This window comes from Leguminivora glycinivorella, chromosome 27 (genome assembly GCF_023078275.1).
Source record: "Leguminivora glycinivorella isolate SPB_JAAS2020 chromosome 27, LegGlyc_1.1, whole genome shotgun sequence".
Taxonomy (NCBI): Eukaryota; Metazoa; Arthropoda; class Insecta; order Lepidoptera; family Tortricidae; genus Leguminivora; species Leguminivora glycinivorella.
This window is the reverse complement of record NC_062997.1, coordinates 953918-967140: the sequence shown is the minus strand read 5'-3', so window position 1 is coordinate 967140 and position 13223 is coordinate 953918. Positions and strand designations below refer to the sequence as shown.

Genomic DNA, 13223 nt, shown 5'->3' with positions numbered 1-13223 from the left:
ATCAACCTTGTATCGTGTCACGTGTTTTAGGGTTCCGTGCATCAAAAGGTAATAACCTAACCACAAAATTAAAATTTTGAAAAACCCCCGACCGCGACATAGTGGACCGATTTTCATGAAACATGGCTAAGAACACTCCCGACTAACTCAGCTGTCAGACAAAAAAAACTAAATCTAAATCGGTTCATCCGTTCGGGAGCTACGATGCCACAGACAGACACACACACACAGACAGACAAACAGACAGACAGACAGACAGACAGACGGACAGACAGACACGTCAAACTTATTAAAAGTAAAAACGTTAATCGTCACTTCAAGGGAAACAAAATGGGCTAGTTTCCTAGTATATTGATCTAGTAGTAGTAGTTAGTTTAGTAGTAGGTATATTAATCTAGTTAATAGCACTAGTATATTTAACTAAAATTCGCCAATTGAAAGGGTCCTTTCCATTTTAGCATTTTCGCTCTGGGGGCCGATTTTTAGTCTCACTGTCACTAAAATACCGGTTGAAAACGGTGACTTGCCTATTATTTTCAGTGTCAATTTTCTGAATTCGAACGCGTGAGACTCAAAAATCGGCCCGCTGGAGGGCGATTTTTGAATCTCGCATACGGGATTTTGTCACTAAAATACCGGTTGAAAACGGTGACTTGCTTATTATTTTCAGTGACAATTTTCTGAATTCGAACGCGTGAGACTCAAAAATCGGCCCGCTGCTGTAGCGTTTTAACCGGGCAACTAAAATATTAAACGGGAAAATAGGCCAGGAATTCAATAATATAGTTTTTTAGTGTTTTAGCGACAAAAAAAATATAAGCCTCAAATATTAAGCGTCATATTGAAAAAACGGCAGCAAATTCAAGCGACCAAAATATTGCTGAGGAACTTTAAACAATACTTTGGCGACTTACATTTGTACGGAACCCTCCGATGGTGAATCCGGCTCATACTTGGCGGGGTTTTTGATGATGTAAAATATGTAGATATAATCAAAATTAAACGTGAAGACCGGTCTGTTTAAGCTTACTGGGGCTGTTATAACTTAGTAACTTTAATTCTAATTTTTATTAAATTAGGACACTTTGTTCGGTTGTCGTTTGTTTCCTTTCTTTTAGTGAATATTTTAAATATATGATTTTGACTCATGGAGACCATATACATCTCTAAGGAGAATTAGATTAAGTAGATATACATTTTATTTTTAGTTGTGACATTTAGAGTCATTTGCACCTCTAAAGTAATTTTAGACTTTTTTTTTGTATTTGTACTTTTTATATTAAAATTTAGTGTAGTTCTTGGTTGTAATTCGACATTTAGAGACCTTCTACATCTCTAATTAATTGTATAGAGTTAACTTTAGTTAGAACTTAGAATTAGTATATAATAGTATCAATTGTAATTTCAACTCAATTTTAAATATTTTTTTAAATACCTATGTACATGTGACGTGTAAAAGTGCCCCTGTGGCCTATTTGCTGAATAAATTATTTTGATTTTTGATTTTGATTTTGATTTTGATCTAGGTAAGACGACCATATTTGTTGGTATACCGATCAAAACTTGAATTATTCATGGATTAAGCCCATGATGTTTATAAAAAAGATCTTAGGAAATTGTTACACAGATTGACATTGTGACGACCGGTCTGGCTCAGTCGGTAGTGACCCGCGGTCCTGGGTTCGAATCCCAGTAAGGGCATTTATTTGTGTGATGAGCACAGATATTTGTTCCTGAGTCATGGATGTTTTCTATGTATATAAGTATGTATTTTTATATATTTAAGACGATACTGTAGGGGTCAATTTTCCATACAAACGCTCTCGACTATTTCCTCCCTGGTTTTTGAAGATAGAGCAATGATTTTTTCAACACAGATTGTTATTATTTTTATCTGTGTCGGACCGTTTTGATTTTTTTGATATTCTGCCTTTTAAAGATTCTAGAGCCAATCAAAAATTTCCAAAAACGGCCTTTTTCATTGTGGCGCAAAAAAAGGTGTGATACTCAAGATTGGTAACAATTAACCAAAAAAGCTAAACGGTCCGATATAGATTATTTCATTGTTATTCAGATTCTCAAATTTCGTTCCAATTGATTAAGTTTTGAAGGAGGAAAGAGTCGAGAGCGGAACCTCGATTTTAAAGATTTTTTTGAAATATCTTTTGACTGAGTTGTTCGTAATGGACAATTTTTTTTCGATAAATCTAGTTAATAACTTGTATATTTAACTAAAATTCCCAAGTTGAAAGGGGGGCATTCCATTTTAGCATTTTCGCTACCGTATCCTCTTAAGTATGTGCATGGTCGCTTAGCACCCATAGTACAAGCTTTGCTTAGTTTGGGGCTAAGTCGATCTGTGTAAGTTGTCCCCAATATTTATTTATTTATTTAGATTGACTGAGTCCCATGGCACACCTCGGACACTGGCGATCAAATATATGAAAGAGCGTTCCTAGCACAGTCTAAGCTCGTGTAGGTGAACGCGTACTATGCTTGTATTCATGAGTGTAATACGAGTATGGCAGGTCGGCTGTTCGCGTTTTTGACAGGCGGTAAGTGTGAGGTAGTCGAGAGACATTTCAAACAAGATGTTAATACGACAAGGTACAGAAATCATCACTTATTTATGCTGGTGACTGTACTAATCCCTTCGAGACCCTTAGTACAAGCAAAGAGGATCGAGCATTATAAAGAGTTACTGTCAAAGAAAAATGTGCAATCACAATGCATAGACTGCCATCTCTCGACACAAGCTTATGACTTTTAAACATCAATTTTGACAATTTGGGCCATATTATTAGCTTGATACATACATACATACATACAATCACGCCTGTATTCCATAAAGGGCTAGGCAGAGCACATGAAACTACTAAAGCTTCAGTGCCACTCTTGGCAAGTAAGGGGTTGAAAGAAAATGAAACTGTGACATTGCAGTGACAGGTTGCCAGCCTCTCGCCTACGCCACAATTTAACCCATATCCCACAGTCGCCTTCTACGACACCCACGGGAAGAAAGGGGGTGGTGAAATTCTTAACCCGTCACCACACAGGCAATTTAGCTTGATATGTGTTTAAATGTCATACATTAATGTTCGCGCCAACTAGCTGAGCGTCCCCCAAAGGTGTAACGCCATCTAGGCCACCGTACCTTTATCTATATACTTTACACACACATACATAATATATCTATATTTATACACACACACACACAACACACGCACGCACGCACACACGTACGTACGCACGTACGCACACACACGCACAATAGACGGGGAAGATACGGGGTTCTGTCCTATGCATCCCGAAACTGAACGACCGACCCGTAGGAAAAGGGGCCCACCTGAAAACCAGCGCTGGATATATGTACCTATATATCTGGCAACAAGCTGAGACGGGTACCCATTGCCTAAGCCTACCAAATGTTTATCTGTAAATATAGTTTAAGATGTAGTTGATGTTAATTTTTAACCGACTTCAAAAAAGGAGGAGGTTCTCAATTCGACTGAATGTTTTTTTTTTTTTTATTTTTTTTTTTATTTTTTTTTTGTATGTATGTTACTCGATATCTCCGAGAATCGTGGACCGATTTTCAAAATTTTTTTTTTGATCGATCGGGTATAACCCCGAGATGGTCCCATTGGCACCAAGTCAGGGTCTGATGATGGGATCTTGGAGAAATCGAGGGAACTCTTCAAATGTTATAGGCACATGTAATGTTTTTAGTGTATTTTTCAAAGGTACACCAGTATTTACGCCTGACGGTAGTAATTTTATGTGGCTGAGCTGATGATGGAAGGTCAACTCCTCAATGGTTAGGAGTTAAAGGATAATTCTTTCACTACTGTACATATATTCGGACTGATACATATAATATCACTAGGAACCACTAAAAATCAACAAATAAATTAACTTTTTAACAAAAAATAAAACCGCCTTCAAAAATAAGCGCGTTACAAAACACGGAAAAACTAAAAAGCAAAAAATAATAAACCTTTGAATTCAGATTTCTTATCGTATTGCAATAATCTAAACATCCAAATTATAAACAAATCAATTATTTTTGGAGTCGGTACCAGCCTGTGTATGGTTGGGTGGGGCAAACAGGCAATAGCAAGGCGACGAACAGGTCTGGTACCGACCACAAAAATAATTGATTTGTTTATAATTTGGATGTTTAGATTATTGCAATACGATAAGAAATCTGAATTCAAAGGTTTATTATTTTTTGCTTTTTAGTTTTTCCGTGTTTTGTAACGCGCTTATTTTTGAAGGCGGTTTTATTTTTTGTTAAAAAGTTAATTTTAGGTTTATTTTTTTTATTATTCTTATTTCTACTGCTACATTGTTTAAGTTTTTTTATCCATTTTGTTTCTAATTTATTCTCATGTATTTGTATTGGTAGTTATGGCAATAAAAATATTTTTATTTTTTTTATTTTTATTTATTTTTTATCTATATGTTTCTATACGGATAAGATACAATTGACACGCGAATTTCCACAGATTTTCAAAAGTAGTGTTGCTACCCCGCGATTTTTCAAAATTGCCGCCTTTTTTTAGTGACAAGATTTGGTTGACGGTCTATATTAACTTAAGACCTCTTTCAGATCATTCGTCCACGTGTCAACAGCGTATGCTCACGCAACCCGCAGCCGCATCGGTCGCGTTGTGCGAGAGGAGTTCTACGACAGTCCTGGCGACCCTCGCACTATGGTGGACCTAGTAGAACAGCTCAGTGAAGAAAAACTGGCCGCTATCAAGCCCAAGTAAGTTTACTAAATTTCATGGTAGATGGCGCTGCACGGATGCAGCAAAATCCTACATCGCGGTGTTAAGATTTTTCCTGATTTCATGACCTTCGCTTGGTAGGTTTGGTATGGTGACTAAATTGTAGCGTAAGATGGAAGATTCTTAATTGTATATTTATGACAATCCTAGAGACCCTCGCACTAGGCTTGTGCCGTTTCGTTCGTTGATCGGAGCGCTCGATCTCGTTCAATCGCTCCCACGAACTAGTTCGCTTTTTTAGGTCTTTTGCTCATTTAAGTTCAGCCAGACCAGCGACCACTGCGGTGTGCGGTCGGAAAGATCAGAACGAATGGGACCGAATAGTGTCAAAACGATACGAATAGTCCACAGATAGTAACATTCCGGGCCGAAAGTTAGTAAGTAACCGAAGTTTAATATGAAAACTTGACTTTTTTTTGTTGCTCTGCTAAGTAGCTCTCGCTCTCGGTCGGCGCAGTCACACATTCGTTCTCGATCCAAACCGCTCGCGCTCGCCGATCCTATATTGAATTAAATGAACAAAGACCGATTCTCAGACCACGGAAAGATTCAGTTCATTTCGGTCATTGATGGGATTTTATTCCTAACAGTTCATAGTTCGTGAACGACACAAGCCTACAGCTCAGTGAAGAAAAACTAGCCGCTATCAAGCCCAAGTAAGTTTACTAAAATTCATGGTAGATGGCGCTGTACGAATCAAAATTCAAAAACATGCTGTTTACCAAATACATAGTACTAATTTGTGTGCATCCGTCTAGCTTAGTCAATATTTACATACATACCAGAAATAAATTTTTGTTATCATTATTTTGCGATGTTTGTTCAAACATCGCAAAATAATGATAACAAAAATTAGCGGTAGATATTTATGCCTAAAATCGAATGTACCTCTAGGTATGTACTAAGGTTATTGAGATCAAAGAGGATCGAGTATTAAACTCGTAAGGCCCAATGTACATTACAATGTACATATTGTAGCAACCTAATTTGAATCTTTCATGAACCAAATAGAGTAGAATTTCCATTGATACATTGAATTCTGAGTTATAGAGAGTTACTGTCGAAGTAAAATGAGTAATCACAGTGCATAGACTGCCATCTCTTGAGCCTCAGTTTTGACAATTTGGCCCATATTTAGCTTGATATGTTTTAAAATGTCAAATATTAATATTAGCGCCATCTAGTTGAGCGTACCCCAAAGGTGTAACGCCATCTAGGCCAACGAGTACCTTTTTCTGTATGGTACTGAGGTACGTTTTTTTCTTAGACTTTATCTGTCTATACGGAGTTATACAGAGTGGGGCCTGTTACAAAACCAAAAAATTAAACTGTTGGCTGTACTCCTTAAACTAACTAACATTTCTTCAGCGACTTTTAAAAATTATGAAGTCTTTAATTTTCAAATTTTTCATATGAAATAAATATTAGCTTCAATGGACGCCATTATTGTTGTCATTGACGTTGTCAGTCACACTTTAGACTTAACAGAATTCGCAGTACATTACCTCTTAGGAAAAACTTTCAAGGGTGATAAATAACAAAATACAAGTTATTTTTAAAAGTCGTTGAAGAAATGTTGGTCAGTGTAAGGAGTACAAGCCTACAGTTTTTTGCTTTTGTTACAGACCCCACCCGGTATATGTCGACTCGACTTTCGATCCAGAGGTCGCGGGTTCGAACCCCGGCTCGTACCAATGACTTTTTTTGAACTTATGTGCGAAATGTTATTTGATATTATATTAGCCAGTCGCTTTTCGGCAAAGGAAAACATCGTGAGAAAACCAGACTAATTCCAATAAGGCCTAGTTACCCTTCGGGAAGGCTAGATGGCAGTCGCTTTCGTAACTAACCTAACCACAAAATTAAAATTTTGAAAAAACCCCCGACCGCGACCTAGTGGGCCGATTTTCATGAAACATGGCTAAGAACACTCCCGACTAACACAGCTTTCAAATAAAAAAAAACTAAATCGAAACCGACAGACAGACAGACAGACAGACACGTCAAACTTATAACACCCCGTCGTTTTTGCGTCGGGGGTTAAAAACTAGTGCCTACGTCAAATCTTGGGATTACTTGTCAAAGCGGACCCCAGGCTCCCATGAGCCGCGGCAAATGCCGGGATAATGCAAGGAGGATGATGATGAGAATGCTTAGATTAGATTACCAATTAGATTCGAACCTAGGACCATCATAGGCAAGGCCAGCCACTAGGCCATACTGGTCAATCATCAACCGGAAAAACCGGCCAAGAGCGTGTCGGGCCACGCTCAGTGTAGGGTTCCGTAGTTTTCCGTATTTTTCTCAAAAACTACTGAACCTATCAAGTTCAAAACAATTTTCCTAGAAAGTCTTTATAAAGTTCTACTTTTGTGATTTTTTTCATATTTTTTAAACATATGGTTCAAAAGTTAGAGGGGGGGGACGCACTTTTTTTCCTTTAGGAGCGATTATTTCCGAAAATATTAATATTATCAAAAAACGATCTTAGTAAACCCTTATTCATTTTTAAATACCTATCCAACAGTATATCAAACGTTGTGGTTGGAATGAAAAAAAATATCAGCCCCCACTTTACATGTAGGGGGGGGGGGTACCCTAATAAAACATTTTTTTCAATTTTTTATTTTTGCACTTTGTTGGCGTGATTGATATACATCTTGGTGCCAAATTTCAGCTTTCTAGTGCTAACGGTTACTGAGATTATCCGCGGACGGACGGACGGACAGACAGACATGGCGAAACTATAAGGGTTCCTAGTTGACTACGGAACCCTAAAAATCAATACAAACGTGTTTTCCGTAACTTTGTATATAATTGTCGTTAAATTATATATTCACGTTAAACACGTGTTGACCTCACTTCACGGAACTATAGTTGATGTTCTCAATATAAGGTTGCCGCCCATACTTTATCCAATACAGGCTGTTAACCCTACCCTGCATTTATATATTACAGGCTGCGCTTTTTGTCCGGGAAAATTCAGATTTATTCGTATTAACGAGATAAGGAAAATACTAGACCGCAATACAGGAATAAACTCCTTTTACCAAAAACTAATTTAGCTGAGCCTAATTTAACTAAAACTAATTTATTTTACTACTTAATTAAATTAATAATTAATTTAATTTATTTTTATTTTACTAATTTATTTTGTTTTACATTAGCTGAGCCACCTACCTTTTCAATTAGTTTGTAAGCATGCCTGTGTACTTTTATAATGTACCTGTGTTCAAACTTTTGAATAAACGTCTTTATTATTATTATTATGTCTTTCCCATCACGGAACAATGGTATTCCGGACCTTTGGAAGGCGTGCGCGGGGCCGAAGCCAACGCGTAGAGGCCCTTTCGACACTTTAATGAAATGTAAGGGGTACACCGAGCGAATGTTGCCCTTGCCCGTATCATGGGACACACACAGAGGCAACACCCGCCAGGGTGTAAGGACTATTTGAGAGTTAATGGAATCTAAAATGAACTGGTCTATTTTGATGAAAGTGATGGACTAAATACTAGGCTATGGATAAAAAACCGGACGCCTGCCTAATAAAACGGTATCCAATTTTATTTCTGGCAGACGGTGACTCGTCCCCACAAGATGGGCCCCCACAAAAAGCGACATCCAAGATGGCTCAAGGGCAACACCGGTGTGAGAACTCAAGGGTGTCGAGAGGTGTACACCGCTTTCTGCCCAGTGGCTGTTAAGCCACTGTACCAACTCGCGTCTTATGCAAATTTTCACTTCCACCCCTGGGGCATGTATAGCCCTAACGACTCCACTCTGGACGGCCAGCCAAGGCAAGCCAGAGGTAGAGAGTACTGTCCCACCCACCCGCCTTACGGGTAACAGAACTCCCCAGGAGCACTCGGGTACGTGGGGTCGCTGTTCCCTAACAGCTCGCCACAAGCTGCCCTGCGTTGACTGATTGCACTGGTAAAACCAATGGGCGATGGGGTCGTCACATCCCTACGCCTTTATTATTATTATTATTATTAATTTAGAAATGTGTAAAAATAGTCCCCAAATGTATAAATGCATTTTGATATTTAATAAAATTCCTAATATAATCAAATTAGAACCTAGAAATGAATTATTTAAAAGCAAATTTAAAAAATTACTAATTGATAAATGCTATTACTCGGTTAAGGATTTCCTTAATGACAATAGTTTGGATAGCATACCATAATCTTTCAAATAATATTAGAATATTAAATGAATTGTATTTATTGAATGTAATCAAATTAAATCATTAAATTAATTGTTATTATATAATAATACCTAAAGTTTAGCTTTTAGTCTAGTTTTAAGTTTCTGTTGCATGCCCTTCCAGGGTGTCATGGCCTTACTTGTACCTTATTATGTAACATCCTAATTTTATTGTACATGACTACAACAAATAAATGAAATGAAATGAAGGTACATTGTCCGTTGTCGAATCTTGAGCGTTGTGAGGATTTCTAGGCACGTAGGTTAAAAAATTATCACCGAGTCAAACACAAAATTTTTCACCATACCACACCTCGGACACTGGCGATTAAATATATGAAAGAGGCGCGTTCCTAGCACACAGTCTAAGCTCGTGTAGGTGAACGCGTACCATGCTTGTATGAGTGAGATATGACAGGTCGACTGTTCGCGTTTTTGATAGGTGGTAACTGTGAGGTAACCGAGAGGGGGTGGGCGGCACTTTCAGCGGGGAGCGGGAGTGGCCATACTGTACGATAGTACTCTTTATTATACTGTGACCATACTAACACGAATAAAACTAGCTGTAAAACCTCCATCAATTTATGATTCAATATCATCAATCAATAGGCTACTTGACCCTTTTTAAAAGTTTGTCTTATATTATTACTTACTGTCCAATTAACCGAAAAAAATATCACTATATTTTATTATGGCTTTTATATATAAAATATTTTTAAAGAATACTTTTTCTCAAACATGCAATGAAATATTGTCTTTACGTTCCTTAAAATGGGCTGGGAAGTATCGCTTTTTGGGCGCAACAACTAGAGAGGACTGTAAAGGGATTTCATATTATTTTTCAGGCCTAGGCCTGCAAAGTAACTTTTTTTTATAAAATATTGTCCTTTAGAGCATTTTTTTTTAATTTCATTGTATGTTTGAGAAAAGCACTATACATGCCTCGGCGTGAAAACGGATTCCCGGCCTCGTATCCCTATCCGGCCTCGCTCGCACGCTCGCTCGGCCGTATATACCCACTTGGCCGGAAATCCTCATTTTCCCGGCCTCTGATGTAATGTACTATTACGTAATAAGGCAAAAAACAACATCAGCCATGTGATCTATAGATTTTCTGTGAATGAAGTCATTCAGTGCGAAAACAACACTTTCTGACACTTTAAGTACGAGGCATAAAGAACATTATGTCAGTGATTGATTTGACATGAATTCTATGACGTCACTACACAGCCGACAGCGTTTTCGGTGGCCAAAAAAAATGTATTTACATTTTTGAATTAAAAATACGTAGTCATACACATTTAATACCCAAAATCGTTAAATATTGGTTTCTTATGTCAAATATTACAGAAGACAATCATTTATTGTGCCAAATTAGATATGAGTCTAGTAGCCTATAGATAAAGTCTATCATACATACATACAATCACGCCTGTATCCCATAAAGGGGTAGGCAGAATACATGAAACTACTACAGCTTCAGTGTCACTCTTGGCAAATAAGGGGTTGAAAGAAAACGAAACTGTGACATAAAGTCTATCAACCAGCTTAAATATGAATTTAGTATAAAATTTGTTTGCACTCTTGTGGATATAATGCAATTTTGCTATCCGTTTTGGAATAATTAGGACTTTATTCTTCGAAAACAGGTAGCAAACACGTTGGAATCTTTCGCTTGCTCGGGTGTCAATATTGGCACCCTTGTAATAGTTATTTGTTATACAAGGGGGCAAAGTTGTATTTTAACGCCGAGTGTGGAATTGAAAAACGAGCAAGTGAAAGGATTCTATAGTTGAGCCACGAGCGAAGCGAGTGATTCGAGAATAGAATCCTGAACTTGCTCGTTTTTCAACACACGAGAAGTAAAATACATTTGCACCCGTGTGTAACACAAAACTTTTCCCCTCACTATAGCAAGGAAAGTACAACGCAGAAAACGCGTTTATCACTGCTTCCAGTAGTTCCACAGGTGGTAAATCATCTTCATCACTAGATTCACCCACTTTTATTAATTTTAAAGCACAAAATTTGACTTTATTCAAAGTCAAATTACTTTACCCACTTGTGGATAAAATGCGTTTTTACCCACTGGTATTAGAGGATATTGCGAGTTGTTTTGTGTGTATGTATGAATGCGTGAAATAATACTACATAGGTACCTACATATAGACCAAGTATTACCAAAGACTTATGTAACTCTGTATAGACCGATAAAGTCTAAGAAAAAAAAATCAAAATCAAAATCAAAATCAAAAATCAAAATAATTTATTCAGCAAATAGGCCACAGGGGCAATTTTACACGTCACATGTACATAGGTATTTAGAAAATATTTAAAATTGAATTGAAATTGCAAAATAACGTACTCAAAACCATACAGAAAAAACACGGAGAAACTAAAAAGCAAAAAATAATAAACCTTTGAATTCAGATTTCTTATCGGATTGCAATAATCTAAACATCCAAATTATAAACAAATCAATTACTTTTGCAGTCGGTACCAGACCTGTTCATCGCCTTGCTATTCCTGTTTGCACCACCCAACCATACGTAGGCTGGCACCGACTCCAAAAATAATTGATTTGTTTATAATTTGGATGTTTAGATTATTGCAATCCGATAAGAAATCTGAATTCAAAGGTTTATTATTTTTTGCTTTTTAGTTTCTCCGTGTTTTGTAACGCGCTTATTTTTGAAGGCGGTTTTATTTTTTGTTAAAAAGTTTATTTATTTGTTGATTTTTAGTGGTTCCTATTGATATTCTATGTATCAGTCCGAATATATGTACAGTAGTGAAAGAATTATCCTTTAACTCCTAACCATTGAGGAGTTGACCTTCCATCATCAGCTCAGCCATATAAAGTTATCACCATCAGGCGTAAATACTGGTGTACCTTTGAAAAATACACTAAAAACATTACATGTGCCTATAACATTTGAGGAGTTCCCTCGATTTCTCCAAGATCCCATCATCAGACCCCGACTTGGTGCCAATGGGACCATCTCGGGGTTATACCTGATCGAATGAAAAAAAAATTTTGAAAATCGGTCCATGATTCTCGGAGATATCGAATAACATACATACAAAAAAAAAAAAAAAAAAAAAAAAAAAAAAAAAATTCAGTCGAATTGAGAACCTCCTCCTTTTTTGAAGTCGGTTAAAAAGGTACGGTGAGCTAGATGGCGATACACCTTTGGGGTACGCTCGGCTAGATGGCGCTAATATTAATATTTGACATTTTAACACATATCAAGCTAAGAATATGGTCCAAATTGTCAAAACTGAGGTTCAAAAGTTTTAAGCCTGTGTCAAGAGATGGCAGTCTATGCACTGTGATTACACATTTTACTTTGACAGTAATTCTCTATAATACTCGATCCTCTTTGGTATTACGAGTACTTATTGCGTTTTCACATTATCCGATCCGATATCGGATGTCGGACCGATATCCCATACATTACAGGCGCCATCTTGGATTTTTTCTATTGAAACCCTTCCGACATCCGATATCGGATCGGATAATGTGAAAACGGCCTTATGTGGGATACGAATATTAACTGGGTCTTCAAGTATTTGATTACTTTGCAAATAGTTACGATGCAAATGAACCTTGAACGGGTTGAACCATAACATACTATATTAGTTAAGAGTCACACAAATACTTATAAATCTTATACTTTTAAACGAGCAATTCTTGTATATTTATTTATTTATTTATTTATTTATATATTTATTTACAATGACGATCTCGGAAACCGCTCTAACGATTTCGCTGAAATTTGTTATGTGGGGGTTTTTGGGGGTGAAAAATCGGTCTAACTTATCCTTAGGTCCCGGAAAACGCGAATTTTCGAGTTTTCATGCGTTTTTCTTCGCGCGCCATCTCGTGTGCAGTAGTTGTACTGTTAAGACAGAATTCTTTCGGTCGATGTAAGTACTATTTATTGCAAACACTAGATGGCGACACAGGTCAAGGCTATAACGAATAGAAAAATACACTGAGTTTTTGTGGCGAAATGCGCGCCATCTCGTGTGGAGTAATTGTGTTGTTAAGGCTGAGAATTCTTTCGCTCGATGTAGGTACTATTCATTTTTGAACTAGATGGCGACACATGTCAAGGATACGAAACAGAACCGAGCGAAGCTCGGTCGCCCAGATATTATATAATTATGTAAGTATATAAGTATATACACCGTGTTCTTTTTGTTTTCCGGAAATTC

At 37.2% G+C, this 13223-nt stretch overlaps 1 protein-coding gene across 1 annotated transcript in view; it reads left to right on the top strand.

Moving 5' to 3' along the window:
• Window positions 1–13223, top strand: part of LOC125240364 (fatty acyl-CoA reductase wat-like) — a 57886-nt gene that overhangs the window by 29288 nt on the left and 15375 nt on the right. Inside the window, exon 6 of the mRNA XM_048148270.1 lies at window positions 4613–4771. Within this exon, the coding sequence (XP_048004227.1) occupies window positions 4613–4771 (159 nt within the window). The remainder of the gene's footprint in view (window positions 1–4612; window positions 4772–13223) is intronic.